At 35.6% G+C, this 19,957-nt stretch overlaps 3 protein-coding genes across 6 annotated transcripts in view; 2 read left to right on the top strand and 1 right to left on the bottom strand.

The window, feature by feature from the left end:
• Nucleotides 1–8,136, top strand: part of LOC144438517 (aldo-keto reductase family 1 member B1-like) — a 13,348-nt gene extending 5,212 nt beyond the window's left edge. Inside the window, exons 3-9 of the mRNA XM_078127576.1 lie at nt 3,211–3,327; nt 3,686–3,763; nt 4,213–4,329; nt 5,542–5,648; nt 6,108–6,276; nt 7,824–7,906; nt 8,094–8,136. Coding sequence (XP_077983702.1) covers nt 3,211–3,327; nt 3,686–3,763; nt 4,213–4,329; nt 5,542–5,648; nt 6,108–6,276; nt 7,824–7,906; nt 8,094–8,136 — 714 coding nt within the window. The remainder of the gene's footprint in view (nt 1–3,210; nt 3,328–3,685; nt 3,764–4,212; nt 4,330–5,541; nt 5,649–6,107; nt 6,277–7,823; nt 7,907–8,093) is intronic.
• A 1,911-nt stretch (nt 8,137–10,047) lies between these two features.
• On the top strand, nt 10,048–16,491 carry LOC144439536 (peptidyl-prolyl cis-trans isomerase D-like). Of its 4 annotated transcripts, none has more exons than XM_078128843.1 (10): nt 10,048–10,119; nt 10,615–10,752; nt 11,452–11,558; nt 11,929–12,117; nt 12,891–13,013; nt 13,731–13,837; nt 14,298–14,451; nt 14,872–15,001; nt 15,524–15,634; nt 16,032–16,491. In XM_078128843.1, the coding sequence occupies exons 1-9, from the start codon at nt 10,050–10,052 to the stop codon at nt 15,613–15,615; spliced, it is 1,110 nt and encodes a 369-aa protein (XP_077984969.1). In that variant the 5' UTR covers nt 10,048–10,049; the 3' UTR covers nt 15,616–15,634; nt 16,032–16,491. The 4 variants fall into 4 exon arrangements, with proteins under 4 accessions (XP_077984969.1, XP_077984968.1, XP_077984970.1 ...); XM_078128842.1 differs by having other exon boundaries at nt 15,524–15,658; XM_078128844.1 differs by lacking the exon at nt 10,048–10,119 and adding an exon at nt 10,256–10,374 and having other exon boundaries at nt 15,524–15,658.
• LOC144439538 (uncharacterized) lies at nt 16,489–19,940 on the bottom strand. Its single transcript, XM_078128846.1, has 4 exons — nt 19,890–19,940; nt 19,102–19,266; nt 18,537–18,572; nt 16,489–17,684 (listed from the first exon to the last, which is right to left on the bottom strand). The coding sequence occupies exons 1-4, from the start codon at nt 19,931–19,933 to the stop codon at nt 17,486–17,488; spliced, it is 444 nt and encodes a 147-aa protein (XP_077984972.1). The 5' UTR covers nt 19,934–19,940; the 3' UTR covers nt 16,489–17,485.
• Nucleotides 19,941–19,957: the final 17 nt, after the last annotated feature.

Below are 19,957 nucleotides of genomic sequence, written 5' to 3'. Positions count from 1 at the left end.
TGCTGAACTTGTAAGCTTTTTACTAAAGTGAAAGTACTTACCACATAAAATCTCACTGAACTTGTAAGCTTTTTACTAAAGTGAAAGTACTTACGACATAAAATCTCACTAAACTTGTAAGCTTTTCACTAAAGTGAAAGTACTTACCACATAAAATCTCACTGAACTTGTAAGCTTTTTACTAAAGTGAAAGTACTTACCACATAAAATCTCACTGAACTTGTAAGCTTTTTACTAAAGTGAAAGTACTTACGACATAGAATCTCACTGAACTTGTAAGCTTTTTACTAAAGTGAAAGTACTTACCACATAAAATCTCACTAAACTATTATAATATGATGTTAATATTGATGTATGCCTTCTATGAAAATATATTTGTAGAACAGTTGATTGCATTGCAAATTTTATACGTAAACTATTACGTTATCGGCTCACATATAAGCTATATTTTAATATTAGGTTTGAGTTCAGTTAATAAAAGTGATGGTGAAGTATGGTGAAGTAAGTAGATACATATTTTTAATATGTATCAAATATTTAAACACAAAAACACACATACTGTGTGCCTTGAGGGCATCACTCCAACTTTTATATCGTTGTAAACAACGAACCTCTTTATATACGACACCGTTCAAGACGTATCGTAAGTTGTGTCAGTTATAACAACACATTTGCATAATCTATCAAAACATAAAACTCCATTTGCGTGTAATTTGCGTGTTACCCTTTGTTTACATCTTTACAACATTTACTTAGTATACAAAGTCTGGTTACAAATATATATATATATATATATATATATATATATATATATATATATATATATATATATATATATATATATATATATATATATATATATATATATATATATATATATATATATATAACTCGGTGAGTATCAATCTGCTATAAGACAGTGCTCTATACCGCAGTGGCAGAGCGTAATAGTTTTGGTAGTACTGGAACTCTTTCTTGGGTGTAACTCGGAGTTTCACGCATATTGCGATCATCAGACACTCTGAGGCCTACTCTCTGGGTGTGCTGTATATATAGAGTGTAGACAATAGAAATACCATCACTATTGTCTGTGTCGGTGGGTAGGTGTTGTATGTGTGGAGGTGTTGGTTGTTATTGTGTGGGTTATTGGGTGCGGACAAGTGAGTGTTGGCGGGTTGTTCCATGTTGGGCTTTGATGTTCCGTTAGTTAACGGGTTTAATAGTTTAGGTGATAGATGCTCTATTGAAGTTGGACAAATAAAACTTATTCTCGTGTCGGCATTTGGATATCAACTCAGTTCTTTTGGAAACCCAACGACAACCCCATGTACATACACACACAGTCTAACCACCCACCCAGCATCATCAAGAACATATCGTTAGCCATCGGCCGTAGAATTTCCGACATATCATCCGACGAACACATCTTCAACCAGGCAGCCCCACTGTACCAAAATGCACTAAAAACCAGCGGCCACAAAGAGAACATCACGTACACCAGCACCCCGACGCAGAAAAACAAGAAAAACAGAAATAGAAACACCATCTGGTTTAACCCACCATACAGCAAAAATGTAGCCACCAATGTAGGCAAACGATTCCTCAACCTAATCACAAAACATTTCCCAGCAGACTCTAAGTTACACAAAATATTCAACAGAAACAATGTCAAAGTCAGTTATAGCTGCATGCCAAACATGGCTACCATAATCAAAGCGCATAACGCCACCATCTCCAACAGCGAAACTAAACCCACTCAAAAACCCTGTAATTGCAGACAGAAAGACACCTGCCCTCTGAACGGCGAATGCCAAACGGAAAACATCGTATACCAAGCCACCGTCCACGGAAAACAAACAAAAGTATATATCGGTCTAACAGAGAACAACTTCAAACAGAGATACGCCAACCACAAACAGTCATTCAAACATGAAAAACACGAAAACAGCACAGAACTATCAAAACACATTTGGAAACTGAAAAGAAACAATGAGCCTTTTTCCGTATCCTGGTCCATCAACAAGAAAGCCCAAGCATACACCAATAAAACAAAACGATGCAACCTGTGTTTAACCGAAAAACTAACTATTATTAAAGCAGACAAAAGCTCCACACTAAACAAAAGAACTGAGTTGATATCCAAATGCCGACACGAGAATAAGTTTTATTTGTCCAACTTCAATAGAGCATCTATCACCTAAACTATTAAACCCGTTAACTAACGGAACATCAAAGCCCAACATGGAACAACCCGCCAACACTCACTTGTCCGCACCCAATAACCCACACAATAACAACCAACACCTCCACACATACAACACCTACCCACCGACACAGACAATAGTGATGGTATTTCTATTGTCTACACTCTATATATACAGCACACCCAGAGAGTAGGCCTCAGAGTGTCTGATGATCGCAATATGCGTGAAACTCCGAGTTACACCCAAGAAAGAGTTCCAGTACTACCAAAACTATATATTTATATATATATATATATATATATATATATATATATATATATATATATATATATATATATATATATATATATATATATATATATATATATATATATATATATATATATATATATATATATATATATATATATATATATATATATATATATATATATATGTTACACCCAATCTGTGAAATTGCCAAATTCATGAAATGTGCATGTAACTTTACCCAGTTCATGAAATAGTCAACCTTGTGCAAATGAGAGTATAGATTATGATCTAAAAGAAGCGAAATTAAATTCTTAGGGAAGAGTTTTGAACTGGGGTGTTGATTATCGAACTCTATTAAAAACACAAGCTACACTGAATTATTATAAAATAAGAATTATGAAGTGATGAGTTTGTAAATACATGATAATAAAGTTGTTTGATTCTTATTCTTTTTTGTGTGTGTCCTATAAAAGATGCTCATTTCATGTACTGGGCATATCTTACCATACCCACTTCATAACCTGGGCAACACGATTGACTATTTCATGAACTGGGTAAAATTACATACCCATTTCATGAATTGGGGAATTTCACAGATTGGGTGTATATATGTATAAATATATAGTAGAAGCCCAGAGACTTGGTCATCACGCTTCATGTGCTGTGTTAGCTTTCACAAACGGCAGAAACTCTGACTTTATCAATTCTATGATATCTTTCCTAGTCATTACATTGTTTTACCTGTTTTCTATAGCTGTGGGTGACATACTACCAACCTTCTTATGTGAAGGAAGGCTGCATGATCACTTTGAAGAATCTCCAGCTTGATTGCTTGGATTTGCTCCTAATGCACTGGCCTACTGCTTTACAGGTAAATCTGGTTACCATAACAACCATTTCTAGCGACGTCAACTTGAAAAGTTAGAGTTGGTTTCCAGTCCAGCTACTATTTTTGATACTAATGATGTAATTCTACTATTGTCATGACAATTGGGTTGCTGATTGGTGTATATCATTATGTTGACGTTGACAATCACTGAAAGCTTGGATTTCAACTGGACAGAATTGGTGAATGAAAAAAACAACATCTTTTCCAAAGTGAATATGAAGATGTTCATTCTAAGAGGTGTACAACAATTTGGAGTCATTTTCCACTTAAAAACTTGACAAACAATAATAGTTGCTGTGACTTTAACAATGTAAATTTTTTTATTCTTTGAAATTCATAGTCTGGTAAAGGATTTTTTCCCAGAGATGACAATGGCCAGGTGTGTTATGATGATGTTGACTATGTAGATACGTGGAAGGTACGTTGTTATCCAACTCTGTCACTTGGAAGGCAAACTGTCTCTGGATGCAAGAACAAACGGAATATCCATTCAGTATTTACTATGGTTACCAGGCATCACAAACTGAACCATAAAAGCTACTGTGATCTAACCCTAATTTTCTATTACTGCTTAATTTACATACCCTGCATTTGGCTTAAACAAAGGTTGTTTAATAGACGCAAGACAAGTAGAACACATTTGAGCAAAAATATGAGATCTACATCATGACTAAGCGCGTCCATGTCATTGTTCTGTCGTGCTCGAAATGTAAATGAAAATGTTGTGTTAGATAGGTCACTAAAAAAACTATTTAAAATAAGTACTTCTATAAACGTATTGTTCACTTCCAGTATTTCGTTTTTGCCATTTATTCTGATTCCATTCCATGCTTCAGAGTTATAAATAATTGTTTTTGCATTCACTAGGCAATGGAGAAGTTAGTAGATGAAGGCTTGTGTAAAGCTATTGGCGTTTCAAACTTTACAGTAAAGCAATTAGAGAGGGTTCTAGCTGTTGCAAAACACCCTGTTGCAGTCAACCAGGTAAAATGTTATAAAATATTAGTATTTAGTTATACAGTTTAAACTATTTCGACTAGAAAGAGTCATTTTCTTATTTTATGAACTGAAAGGGGCACAAGCGGTGTGTCTTTTCAATTTTCTGTTTTTGTTGTTGTTGTGTTGTTGTGTTGTTGTTGTTGTTGTTGTTGTTGTTGTTGTTGTTGTTTGTTTGTTTGTTTTTTGGGGGTATAATTATGGTGTAGATTAAAAATATACATGTTGTATTCTAATTCCTAATTGTATATAACCATCCCTTTTTAAAGTCACAGTCTTAATTTGAATAACATTCAAGTAAGTCAGTCCACTGAGTGATTTTCAATCTGACTGTGGATTTGGCAAGTTTAATTAATTATCCCCAGGTTTTGTTTGACTTGATACAGTTGAACAATTTATCTACAAGAACCTTATTTTGTAATCAAGTGTGCTATCACAATGCAAGAATAAGAGTTCAGTACCATCGAAGATGTACATTGACATTAACATAACTATGGACATTGTTTTAGTTATGATTTTATAAGTATTTTCACTTGAATCAAATCAACTCAGCTTGTTCTACTTTAATTAGTGGTAGAAACGTTTGAATTCAAAGAAACATTCTTATTTTATCGTCATTACCTTTTATTTGTTTGTACTTGTGAATATGATATTTACTACTTACGGTAGAATGACAAATTTGCTGATTTCTAATGACAATATTAACCAGATTTCAATTTTAATGCCTTCCGTCACGTAAGGTATGTCTATGTACCATTTTCAATAGCACCACCAACGGCTAGAGTGTGGCTATATAGACTATTACATTTGTACACGTGATCTACAACAGACCAACTGACCCAACATTATTTATGTCAATTATACAAATTACCTTGCGCAGACAAAAAAATTGTCAGTTCTAGCCAATACCTCCGAAGATTTTGTGTACCACATTTCGTTTAAATTGAGTCAACTATTTTTGAGAAAATGTGGACACAAACAGAGACACACAGACAGTCAAACATATCGCCCTTACAAGTGGTAAAAAGAACATTATGAGATAGAAGTTCATGTTAAGACTGCAACACAGTTAGTACCTTTAGTACCTATGAAATGTCGTGATGAATGGTCAAAATGGAATGTTAATTGTGTTTTACTTTGAAAAAAAATAATTTGTAACTTGAATACTATAAAAGGTCCTGTTTGTATTTCTTTTCGTAGGTTGAATGCCATCCTGCCTTCGCACAGAATGACATGCTGAAATTCTGCAAATCACAAAATATAGTTGTGACTGCTTACAGTCCTTTGGGTTGCCCTGATAGGCCAAGGTAATCACTGTAACAATTTTACTTTATACCACTGGTAGACTACCTGTCATTAAACAACCTATCAATTCCCACCATTATCATCTCTCTCTCTCTCTCTCTCTCTCTCTCTCTCTCTCTCTCTCTCTCTCTCTCTCTCTCTCTCTCTCTCTCTCTCTCTCGCTCTCTCTCTCCCCCTCCCTCCCTCTCCCCCCTCCCTCCCTCTCCCCCCTCCCTCCCTCCCTCCCTCCCTCCCTCCCTCCCTCTCTCCCCCCCCCTCTCTCTCTCTCTCTCTCTCTCTCTCTCTCTCTCTCTCTCTCTCTCTCTCTCTCTCTCTCTCTCTCTCTCTCTCTCTCTCTCTCTCTCTCTCTCTCTCTCTCTCTCTCTCTCTGCGTTTTTATGTATTAAAACAATGAAAGATTAATTGTACGTTCTCTGGATTTCTCTGTACTGTAATAAAATTCTTTCGTATAATCAATTTAGAGAGTTTTCTGATGACGAACCACAACCATTAAAACATCCTGTAGTCAAAGAAATTGCTGCTGCTCATGGAAAATCACCTGGACAGATTTTAATCCGTTTCCAAGTTGAAAGGGGTGTTGTAGTCATACCAAAAAGTGTAACTCCGAGCAGAATAAAGGAAAATATTGAGGTGAGCTTTTATTTGATATTTCCCAAATATAACAACATCTTTTATCTCAAAACTAATCAATCAATTATAATGTATTGTGAAAAGAGAACGAACCTGTGGGGTTTTTTTCTTACACTTTTTTTATATTTTGTCGATAAAAATGAAACATTTCAAAAACCTCGGATAAGAATTATTGTTTTGCAGTGTTTTCACTTGTAAACTCAGTCTGTAAGTTTTGAAACTTAATTGAAGATTATGATGTAAAATTGATCCCATTTGCTATGAAAAACCCCACAAAATAGATCAGAAAGTGTTGTTGTTTGATATGTCCGGTTTAATCGTTGAACAAAATATTGTAACCTTTGTATCTTGTACAACTTGTAGGTCCTGTTGTATCAGAAATTACAGGACTTGTAAACAACCTACACTTACTAGTAGTTTATATGTCAACTTCCACTCTTCTTATCCAAACTTGAGAGAATTGTACCGAAACTTGGAAATCTCTGAGCTGGTCATTGTATTACAATTATTCACAGAAACTTATGTTGGAAAGTTACCATTTGTGCCATTATCATGCAACTTTTATATGATACGCTAAATACATTTTTACGTGTGAGGTAAATTCCATATACCTCTCACAACGATTTTATACGTAACATCTTATTTTCTAGTAACTGTGGTTAAAACAAATATTAAAGGGTTGAAACAATAAGACTTATTATGGGTAGGGTTAATGTTTCAGAATGAACCCGTCATACATGTATTCTGTGTGTAGGATTCCTGTGCGATGATGTGACACAGACAATTATAATTATTACGTACGTGACTATGAAGTCATTCTTTCCCAGTACATGCAGCATCACACAATTATTACATGACTATGAAGTCGTTCTTTCCCAGTACATGTAGCCTCACATATTTAATAGAATCAGTTTGAATGATAATGTCACGCATTGGTTCACTCCATGTCATAAGAGCTTACCATTTCAGACTCACAAACCTCCGGACAAAAGTGCTTTAACATTTGAACATTTTATGCTGCAACAATTTACTCTGAACAGAACACAAAACAATGATATGTCAACAGAGTAGACTGTCTGAGTTTTATGGAATGGACGCATCGCTGAATGACATCTCCGTAAATATATGGTGTGTGTGATGAAATATGAAATTATAACAAGAGGGCTGTTCATATTCTACTAGTTTCGGTTACCCACACTCCCATCGCTGGGGCTCCACTACGAGACCATCCTGGTGGATGCATCCACCTGTCTGTTGTCCAGGTGGTCTCGTAATGGAAAGTGTGGGTAACCAAGATTAATAGCTAATATTTGCCTAATCTTGGTTACCCAGACTCCCCGTCCGCAGCAGGTGGGTGTGGCCCCCAACGATGAGAGTGTCGGTAACCAAAACTAATAGTCTACTAGATCTTAATTTAACATTTGACTAGTCACGGTTACCCAGACTGCCAAACAGGCGAGTGTAGCCCCCAAAGACAAGAGTCTGGGTAACCGAGACCAATGACCGAGACTACCATTTGACTGATTTTCATTTATTCTTTTTAACAGGTGTTTGATTTTAAGTTATCTGCTGATGAGATGGCTAAGTTGGATTCTCTGAATAAGAATTTCAGATTGATACGTTTTGATTTGTAAGTATCTACTTATAAACTTTATCCTAATGTGGAATAAGTAAATTGTTTTTCTAGTAATGAATAAATTAGTAAGTTTTGAACTGATATTCATGAACTATAAATTAATTCTAAATTTAAAAATTATTTTTAAAGTGACTGATTTATCAATTTAGGAATAATTTGACTTTTTTCCATTTCTTTTCAGAATGAACAAACATCCTCATTATCCGTTTGAGCTAACGGCATAACGAACAAACAACCCTATTATCCATTTGATCTAAGGGTGAACGAACAAACATCTCCATTATCCATTTGAGCTAAAGGTATAACGAACAAAAATCCCCATTATCCATTTCAGCTAAAATCTTTAATCCCAAAGCGAGCGAACGTCTTTCTAAGTCATTTTTCAGATATGTAAATCTTCACTCCTTGCACGCTTACCTCTAGGAATTTCTGTGTATCTCTTGTTAGATACTTTTTAAATGTTATTTGATTATCAATAAAGTACACTTATGTGGAAATTGAAAGAACAGGCTTTATCGCGTAGAGAGAGAGAGAGAGAGAGAGAGAGAGAGAGAGAGAGAGAGAGAGAGAGAGAGAGAGAGAGAGAGAGAGAGAGAGAGAGAGAGAGAGAGAGAGAGAGAGAGAGAGAGAGAGAGAGAGAGAGACAGACAGACAGACAGACAGACAGACAGACAGACAGACAGACAGACAGACAGACAGACAGACAGACAGACAGACAGACTGACTGACTGACTGACTGACTGGTAGATGTTGATGAATATACTGTTGTCTTTAACATGTCGTAAAAAGCCATGCTCATGAATGGAACGTTTTTGGTAGCGGGCCAGTTACTTGTATATTGTATTATTGATTATTTGACACCAGAATAATATCTAGCCTACCACTGGGAATAAACAACAGTGTTTACTGAAGAACCCTGCCGTTACAAATAGTAACTGATTATTCGAACTTCAATACATGTAACACCACCTTGCTATGTCATAGACGAACGATATATGCAGACGGCAAACTATTGATATGCAAATACGAACGTAAGCATGAATAGATGCCATGTATAAATCAAGAATAAACTGAAAGCTTCTCGGAATATGTTAAATATAAATAAACACGAATACATTTGGTATCATCATGTCATGACACGTATACGCTGAAGTAAAATGTCAACTTTTCGAATTGAAGAAATTGGATTGCCTATCATATTCTAATCCGGTTAAACACACTCAGAAACTGGGTCATTTTTCCTTCAGTTTCCAATTTGATCTCGAAGTGAACAAATCTTTTACTTCTGTTCAAGAGAAAATTATACTTCACAATCATACATGTATGTGCTGTAAAATAGTTGAATGATATTTCAAGTCTTCAGTAAGGTGCAAGTGTTTTGCTAGCTAAAGTGAAACCATGTGCGTGCGTGCGTGCGTGCGTGCGTGCGTGCGTGTGTGTGCGTGCGTGCGTGCGTGCGTGCGTGTGTGTGTGTGTGTGTGTGTGTGTGTGTGTGTGTGTGTGTGTGTGTGTGTGTGTGTGTGTGTGTGTGTGTGTGTGTGTGTGTGTGTGTGTGTGTGTGTGTGTGTAAACGACTTACAAAGTCAAAAACCACCTGACCGATTGCCTTGGTAATTGGTGTGTAGATGGAAAATTGTTCAAATGAAAATGATCACATTCAAGATGTGCATTTTGGGTCAATATATGTGAATTTTGGTCAAAATATTTAAATGCCAAAACTACTGGACATATTGGCCCAAAATTTGGTGGGAACTTTTTTGTTTAGAATAAGAATTGTTCATGACGCGGCAATTCCATAAGTTTTATGCAAATCAGGTCTCACAATGTGACTTTATGATCAAAGATCTTTAATTCGAAAACTACTGGGCAGATTGGACTGTAATGAGGTGGTACATATCAATAGGTATTTCAAAAAATGTTACTGTGCATACGGCAATATGTTAACGATGCAAGCTCCAAATTCCATATTGTTTCATATAATTAACTTCCCAATTAAGGGGTATGTCATGTGCAATACCTATAGCTCGAAATTTTGCATTCCAACAATGTGTACGTACAATCCCGTGAACCTCGAATGCGAATGTAGTTTGATTTTACAAATATGAATCCAATGCTATTTTAACCCATCATTTTCAAAATGGCGACAACCGATGCAAAGCCGCCGCGACCGCGAACTTTCTTTGATATTGCTATCGACGGGAAAAAGAGTGAGTCATTAGATGTGTATGTCTGTGATTGTCGTTATGATAAACACGAACATACCAGAAAAATGCCAAAGTACTGATGAGGATCGACGTGCAGTCTTCCTTTAATAGAATGTGGCTGTATGCGTCGCTTTGCACATGTCATTGTTAGGGCTTGTCAAACTGTGGCACGTGTATATGTAATGCTAGTTCAGAACGGGGCAGTCAGCATTGATATTTTTTTACTCTAAAGCAGAAGTTTTGGAAAAAGAGAAACATGTATCTATATTGTTTTATATGCACAATGGAACACTTAGAAACTGTTTGATTACCATGGAAACACTTGTAAAGCAAATGCAATGAAACAATATTAATAACTTCAATTCAGATCAGTGCTTTTTTTTTTTTTTTTTTTTTTTTTTTTTTTTTTTTTTTACAAACGAGACAGTAGTAGTGACTTAGAAATGAGGATGGAATTCTGGTTACTCATTGAAATGATCTGTTTGTAATCAATTGCAGTTGGCAGAATTGTATTTGAATTATTTATTGATGTCACGCCAAAGACAAGTGAAAATTTCCGAGCACTGTGTACTGGAGAGAAAGGTGACGGAAAACTGGGAGCGCCATTGCACTACCAAGGGTGTACTTTCCATAGAGGTAGGTCTAAGGTCAATAAAACATAACATAACATATAACCCTGTGTAAACATGGGAAAGTATGTCATCACATTTACTTTAGTTTAATCAATTTATGCAGCATTCCCACTTGGAGATTTAACTTACTTCAAAAAGTATACTAGTATGTTAATATTACATGTACCAGCATGGCTAAAGAAACACATCAGGTACAGTTATTGTGAATTTTACATAAAAATGTCAACAGGTGCATAATATTAGTAGTACAGACACTGAGACAGGTAGAAAGGTAACACCTGCACAGATATATTAATAACTGTATTATCACCCTGAAGGGGTTATGGTAGCCCAAGTTCAAAACATCTACTATGTATAATCGAAAAGACAGATTGCAAGGAAAAATCGTCCTCTCAGCTACCTGTATTCTGACGTTGTGAAGGTGTTTCTAAAGCAGACATTTCCCATGTTATCAACCCCATGATTAGGGAATTTTTAGATGAAAAATCAACCCATGTCACGCATGTGAAGGGATTTTCTGGGTGGTACATACCAGTTATTTTCTTTGAGAGCAACCTCTCTCTCTGGGATTGTAGCACTTTCAGACACTGTTGTAGAGTGGAGGGCTAGTTATTTACATTTTGCTTTCCGTGTGATATTTTAGACAACTTTTTCTGATGTAATCTTGGTAGACTGACTGTTTCACATCTTTTTTATTTCTCAGTAATCAAGGATTTCATGATACAAGGAGGAGACTTCACAAATCATAATGGAACTGGAGGAGAAAGTATCTATGGTGAAAAATTTGAAGATGAAAACTTTGAGTTAAAGGTAAGTCAAATGAAAGATACAGATGACAGTGTAAAATAGTTTGATTTTGAGTATTGATTATTTATGTGTTTTGTTATGTCAGAAAACAAGGTATTTACCACAGCACAAATCACAATTACACTGAAAGATCAGCCAATGTCGGCACACTTCTCATCCTTTTCAGTAAGAGGAGCCTCGAAAGATGATAAAGACAATCTTGGTGATGTATTTAACAGTTTAAAATCACAAGAGGTTTTGACCAGTCGTAAGCACTGTAGTAAAAGTTGCTTTTTGAATAGCACCCCCTAGTGGCCAAACATGACATTCTTTTGTCTTATCAATAACGTCAATACTAGTATGTTGCAATGTGTTCTTCTTTGCATCCTTTCAGCATGAAACAGGGGGATTACTCAGTATGGCCAATGCTGGTCCAAATACCAATGGTTCCCAGTTTTTCATTACAACTGTACCATGTCCACATTTAGATGGCAAACATGTTGTATTTGGCAAAGTATTAAAAGGAAAGGGTGTGCTCAGAAAATTAGAAACTACAGAAACAACAAAAGATAAACCTGATAAGGTAAGCATGTCTTTCTATACTCACCTATCTAATAGGTTTAGAGGTATAATTTAAACTTCATTGGCTGTGAATATCTTGGCAACATCAATTCTTGATACCCGGAATAGAATATTACTCCCTAGGTGCATCATAAAAATGACGAATATTCATTTTTTTGGTTGACACCATAACTTCCACTCCACACACTTCACATGTATTATAGGCACGTGTGAGAATAAGCAGTGTTTTTGCTAAGGTTTGGGAACCCTGGTAACAGAAAGGGGGAAAGAGGTAAAACTGGTAGTGCTTCCCATGCAATGTATCATAGTTTAGGTGGGGAACCCCGGTAAAATGATGTGGGAACCCCGGTTGATTTTACCTACTTACCGCCCTTAAATAAAACACTGATAAGTCAACATTTTTGTTCTATTTTGACCCTCTAGCATGAGGTAAAATGCTATTACAGGGACTGAGAATTATTTTGTCAAATTTGCTGTCAATGCAGTGATGCATATCTATGTATATGTATATGTATGTACCTCAAATACATGTACATGAATCTTTGAATGAATACGTGTATGTGGTATAATATATGGTTGTTTCAAGATGCAAGTAACTAAACATTTTGTCACATATACTGTTAATACAAGTGAAATTTTCACAATGTTGAGCCATGCATAGTAAGTTGTGTGGTGCAACATGATCAGTCACAAAACAGGTATTCAATAATTTGGTTTTTTTTGGGAAAGTTATTGAGAGATTGTTTTTCTTATTGACTTTTGTCAACAATACAGTTGTGTGTCATTGACAAGTGTGGTGAGCTGCAGCCTGGTGAAGATGATGGCTTTCAAGTTGATGATGGTACAGGTGATATCTATCCAGACTTTCCTGAAGATGGTGATATAGATATCAAAAATGTAAGTTACACAACATTACATTTCATGCTCTATACAAAAACAGACATCTATTGACACTGATAGAAAGTGTCTCAGCCAGTCTCACCATGGTCCTGTAATCTTGCAGACACTATTTTAGCAGACACTGATAGAAAGTGTCTCAGCCAGTCTCACTGTGGTCCTGTAACCCTTCATACACTATTTTAGCAGACACTGATAGAAAGTGTCTCAGCCAGTCTCACCATAGTCCTGTAACCTTTCATACACTATTTTAGCAGACACTGATAGAAAGTGTCTCAGTCGGTCTCACCATGGTCCTGTAACCTTTCATACACTATTTTAGCAGACACTGATAGAAAGTGTCTCAGTCGGTCTCACCATGGTCCTGTAACCCTTCATACACTATTTTAGCAGACACTGATAGAAAGTGTCTCAGTCGGTCTCACCATGGTCCTGTAACCTTTCATACACTATTTTAGCAGACACTGATAGAAAGTGTCTCAGTCGGTCTCACCATGGTCCTGTAACCTTTCATACACTATTTTAGCAGACACTGATAGAAAGTGTCTCAGTCGGTCTCACCATGGTCCTGTAACCTTTCATACACTATTTTAGCAGACACTGATAGAAAGTGTCTCAGTCAGTCTCACCATGGTCCTGTAACCTTGCATATATTGTTAGAATATCAATGTAGTCTGAAGTCTGTAATAAAATAGTTTGTGGTTAACCTTTCTCTAGACTGAGAAGATTGTAGAGGCTGCTGGGAATATCAAACAAATTGGTAACAAGATATTCAAAGAACAAAACTATGAAAAGGCTAAAGAAAAGTATCTCAAAGCTATTGGGTAAGTGACCCCTTTGTTATAGACATAACTGCTACTGTAAGTTATTTTAACTATACATACTTTTCCAAATAACAAGTATATATCAGAATATATTTTGATACTCAACTATATGATACTGACTATAAACTGTTATATAAACCCAAAAACTATCAAATAACTGTGATATAGATACATTGTAACTAGTCATGTATCAAATGTTGTCACAAAACATTGTAACTAGTTCTGTAAAATATTGTCATGTAGATACATTGTAACTAGTTCTATAGCAAATGTTCATATAAATGGTATCTAATCCATTCTCACATGTTATATAGATATCGTAACTAATACTGTTATTATAGATATATTGTATCTTATCTGGTATCAAATTTTCTTTAACGTAGATACATTATAATGTTATATGCATCAGATGTCATGTAGATACACTGTAACTAATCCTGTATCAAATGTTCTCATATAGATACATTGAAGCGATTGAAGAATCCAGTTCAGGTGATCTTACAGCAGAAGAGGAAGAAAAACTTGTTGGTGTTCTACTGCCAATGTATAATAATGTAGCAGCTTGTTGTGTGAAATTAAATCTCTATCAGGAAGCATTGGGTAATGCTGAAAAGGTAAACCTAGAGAACTGAATTTCTTTACACATAAAATGGAGATTATGATTAAATGAGGACCAGTGAATGTATGAACTGGCCGATTTGTAGTCTTGTAGTAAATCCTCTGTGCTGGGAAGGTTGATTAACAAAGGCCAAGGATAACAGTAACTGTGGTGCTGACAATCCCCCAACAACACCTTTAATACTATACAACCTGTGGTCATTTTTAAGTTAGCAGAACTGCCTGATGGTCTAGGAGCTATACTAACAATTTTTTTATGCTAGTAGTAGTAATACTACAGCAATGTGACAAGACCAGTAGTTGGCACATTTGCTCTTTAGTCATGTTTCATTGTCACTATCAAAATGAGATGATACAAAATGTTTAAGTTCTCAAAATTACCCTTTATTTGAATTGGTGTTTTTTTCTTCATACAGGCATTGGATATAGACCCTAAAAATGTGAAAGGTTATTTCCGAAAAGCTCAAGCACTAGCAGGAATGAGAGATTTTGAACGGGCATTAATGGAACTTTCAGAAGCGCTAAAGCTAGAACCAAATGACAAAGGTAAATTTTTTTTCTTTACATTTTTTTCTGTATGTAAAGAAAACCTCACTTTGTGATTGGTGTAGGATTGAATTAACATTGAGTTAGTACAGTCTAACTGTGAACACTGGATTGGCATAACACTTTACCAGAATATATTTGTAATTTGAAAGATTAATGTGTAAAAGCCTATGCTGGATTTTGATTAAAATTTGGTAGAAAAAAACACAGTTATGAGTTGCCTGGCAGAGCTATTGAAAAAGTTGGTCCAGAACAAACAAAAAAATGATACGTCAACGATATGAGAACCTTGGATTGAATCATGAGTCACTTCATAATGCCAACACAATGCTGACAAATTGGAAAGGGTTTGCAGATCTGTTTTGTCACAAATAAAAACATGAAATGCCAATGCTATCACTTGTACTACCCTGCCAATTTGTGCGATATGATTTACTATTAGGAAAGGTAGGTGATGAATATTGAGATGTACACATGGTAATACAAGTGAATTAAAGACATGTTATTTTGTTTTTGTTCCAGGAATTAGAAATGAAATCACAAAAGTCAAGCATCAACTTGACGAAAGGAAAAAGAAAGAGAGGGCTGCATATGCAAAGATGTTTTCATCGTAACAAAGCCAAGTTCTTGAAAGTAAGCTTTGAAAGATATTTTGAGGTTTGTACTGTGTTACATGTATAATTGGTTCTACTGACATATATACACAAGATCCACTGAAAGAAATGTAAAAACAATCTCCGAGTCCTCACAGTTACTTTTCACCATATCAAACAGACAACCTATTTTCTGTGTTATACCTTTTCAGTGGGTTTTCCAACAGTGCCACTAATCTCAAGACACATGAATATTATTTATGTACACATAATGTACAGTGGTTGCTAACCTAAATGGTGTGTGTGTGGGTGGGTGGGTGGGGGGCAGAGGGGAAATGGGATAGTGGTTTTGGTTGAGGCAGACAGTTTAGTTAGTGAAATACAGTGGCTATGCCATCTGTTCCTAATGCCACTTGTGTCTTTGTTGTTTCTTCTAGATTTACCTAGCAATCCAAATTCTTTGAATGCAAGATTACTACATTCCAATGGATGCATCAATAGTCTTGAAGACATAACACTCAATGTTCCAGCAGTATTGAAGACAGCAATCAATGTGCAAGCAGTTTTGATGATATACCAGTAGATGCTTTGGTAGTTTTGAAGATGTAGTGCATGTTATTTTACAAGACAAGAAGTCATTTTTCACAAGTTTCTGTTGACCACAAATTACTTTGTATAGTATATGAATGCAAATATCTGAATTGTAGATAAGGTAATCTATTGTAACAGTATGCAGACAAATTATGTGTTATTATGGAAACTGTATGCAGACAAATTATGTCACTATGGAAACAGTATGCAGACAATTGTTACTATGGTAACAGTATGCAGACTAATTATATGTTTCAGTTTGTCAAAGATGAAAGAGAAATCTGTTAATAATTCTTCGGAAAAATAAAAGGCTTTTTTATTTCAATTTGTGTCAATGTCGTCATATAACAGAAATACTGGCACAGTAAAAGTGCATTTGATAGTGTTATACCACAGGATGCAGCAAGCATGTAATTGATTAAATGAGTGCCCAATCAATTGCATATTCACTGCTCCCTGTGGTTATACTACCGGTATATCATGTGTCAGTGTCATTATATAAGACAGAGAATCTTGATACAGTAAAAGTGCACTTAGTGTTATATTATGCTTATACATCAAGACTACTGTAGGAAGGAGTGCACATGATGGCAAATTAGTACCTAATTTGATTACCGGTAGTGGAAAAAAACAGCACAATGGGGCCTAACCATTGAGTGGTAAGTGTTTTTGTGAATGTAAGAATAAATTTTCAGTGATCCACAAGAGGAACAAAATTAAGACATTTCAAATCTTCAAGTCAAGTAGTTATTTCCAACTTTATCATGCTTCTCAACTTTTACATGTCTGCATTGAATTTACATGCTTTTATGTATTTGTGTACTTTCCGTTTCCTGATCCGTTCTTTCATCAATTGTTTTGTCATAATGTGATGTCCTTAGATACTGGCATCAAGTACTCAACATTACCATACCATATCTGGGTGGTTTCTAACAATTTACAATCCAACAACACATGAACAAGTGAACTATCTTTGGAGTTCAGTAAAATCCATACAGATAATGATTTTAGAAATGATACTTATTTCTCAAGACCCTTCTAACTAACTCTACAGCATCTCTGAAGTGTATGTTGTACAAGAACCTTCTAACAGTACATCATCTCTGAGGTGTACATGAACCTTCTAACCGTACAATGTCTCTGAAGTTATGTTGTATGTTGTACTGTCCTGAAAACTTGCACTATACATAGATGGATTGATGAAAATAGTGGTACTGTATTTTAGTGTTATTTCATTGCACACTTTCACAATGACACCTCATATCTGGACAAGCAATAGCTACAAATTGATAATCTTCATTTATTTCCGTCTTTTCCTTCGTCGTTGATGTTCACGTGAACTGCTAGAACTGTCACTGTCACTACTGCTACTGTCACTAGAACTTGAATCTGAATTGCTACTGGAATCACTTGATGAAGAATCCCCACTTGAACTACTAGAATCTGAACCTTCAGAATCTGAATCTGAACTACTGCTGTCTGATGATTCTGTTTCTGATCTGTAAACAAAGAAATCAAATGGTGAATTTACATTGGATAGATATAAGAATCTGATTCTAAACTTGTGTTTTCTGATGATTCTATAATTTCTATTCCTGATTTGTTAAAGCTGCACTAACTGTAACTGGAGTACTGTCATTTTGATCAGACAACTTACAATATATTCACTGAAAATTGTTCGAATACCAATAATGAGATATTGTACATGTCAATTAGAGGTCTATTGCATCCACAGCTTGCATAGCAACAGGTTGAAATCGTGACTGCATTGGAGGTGCTGATTTTTGAGTGTGGACCAAATAATCAATTTGATTGCACCACACTATGTACAGCTGCCCACATATATATTTACCAACAGGTAATTCAATACTGTTCAGGATGTATAAGTCATTATATCTAATTCTAACCAAACAGTTTCAAAAAACATTCCAGTTGCAGCAAGTGCAGCTTTAACAAAGACATCACAAAATGAACTTAAGAAGGGATAGAATCTAATAATAATGTCATGTAATCATCTGTTTATAGCAAACACTTCAATGCAAAATTTAAATACATGTACTATAATTTACAAACTTCACACCGGTCAGCCTAAGTCTAGTAATACATGATTTGATAGCCTACAAAGTGACTCAATTGACAACCATTAATGATTTATTTCGATAAGATCCTTATAGAATGTAGTTATCACTAAAAACTGGCCATTAAAACCATGGATTCTGGACTAGTGTTGTCTCTCAAATAAACACTAGTCTTTACTAAACTAATCCTTTAGTAAAATGAGTGAAATTCAGTCTCTTCTTGTGTTAAGATGCAAGGAATGATGACTGAATGCCAAGGAAGGAGTTACAAACCTTTTGCGTTTTCTTCTTGTAACATCCACAGACTCTCTAAAACATAAAACACCATAATACAATTACATGAAGCCCATATAGTCATTTGGATTTCTCTTGCACAAAATTCTGTTTGTACCACTGACAATGGCAGTTTAATGCTATTGGAACATTGATACAAACATAATGATGTAATCACACCATCACATGGCTCACTTTCAGACTAGAAGTGGAGTTTGTAGTAAACTGAACTGTCTGTCAGTGTGTGATGATCGATTACTACTGACCTCACCCTCACCCAAGCAGGAGATTTAGCTAGATTTTCAATCTAATTTGTCCATTTCACTATACATGGAGAGAGAGCATAGAAAATGAGCCCACATGTATACTCAGCTGTATAGTTTCCAGACTGGCTTCTGACCAACAAGTTACACGTTTTTTCTTTTAAAATTTTAACATGATATAATCTTTATTATGTGTACATGGTTTACCCTGAATGTCACCAAGACAACAATTAAATGAAAGTTTTGAATATAATTTGTAAGATCATAACTGATTAAATACGTGTTAGGGTTGGGACACCTACGATTTTGTATGTTGAATCTTCTGTTGGTTTTGTTGTTTAAGTTTTTTGTTCATTTCACTAGTTCTTGATGCTCTGTGAGTGTATTTCCTTTCTCCTGTACACTGATACGTCCAGTGACCTTTTTCTAAACACTTCTGACAACGTACATTTTCTGTATTTGGTTGCCTGGTGGAAAAAAAGAAGAATAACAGAGATAGATGTAGTTATATTTTATAGTGAACTGTGAGACTGCATGTCTTAACATCCCTAACCTTTGAAATCATAGAGACCCCAATCCGTGTTGCAGACGAAGTAACTTGTGACTTAATGATCATTCGCACAATGTCCCTTTCCTTTTCTTCTTGTTTAGGGACAATGATGTCAGAATCGAGTACCGCACTCCATCCGCCAACAGGATCAAGAGATCCCTAACATTTGAAATCATAGGACAAACATTGGCATATAACATCACCCCTAAATCATGTAAATTGAGCCCATTACTAAACTGTATAGAAATGAAACTAATCAAAGCACAAACTACTTAGCAGGTTCAAGTTCATGAATGAAATGTCAAGGTGGCATAATCCAGGCTAGAACTTGAAAGGCACAAAGGTAAACAAATACTAAAAGATGGCGCCCCGTTTGACTCTTTTTTCTCGAACTGTCGAAGCCGGAACATTACAGTGCTGAGTGGTCACAACATAATCTGCCACACACAATAACTATCACGGCTAGAGAAAGTCACATTAGCTCCCAGTCTGAATTACAATCAGTCGAACCATGATTTGCCATAACGCTGTATAACTCACGTTTTCCGCATGACCATCTGACGCGTTATTCCACTCGTCGCCATTTTGAAATTTGACTTTTGAGGGTC

This window comes from Glandiceps talaboti, chromosome 8 (genome assembly GCF_964340395.1).
Source record: "Glandiceps talaboti chromosome 8, keGlaTala1.1, whole genome shotgun sequence".
In the NCBI taxonomy this organism is placed as follows: Eukaryota; Metazoa; Hemichordata; class Enteropneusta; family Spengelidae; genus Glandiceps; species Glandiceps talaboti.
This window is presented reverse-complemented; position numbering and strand designations above follow the sequence as displayed.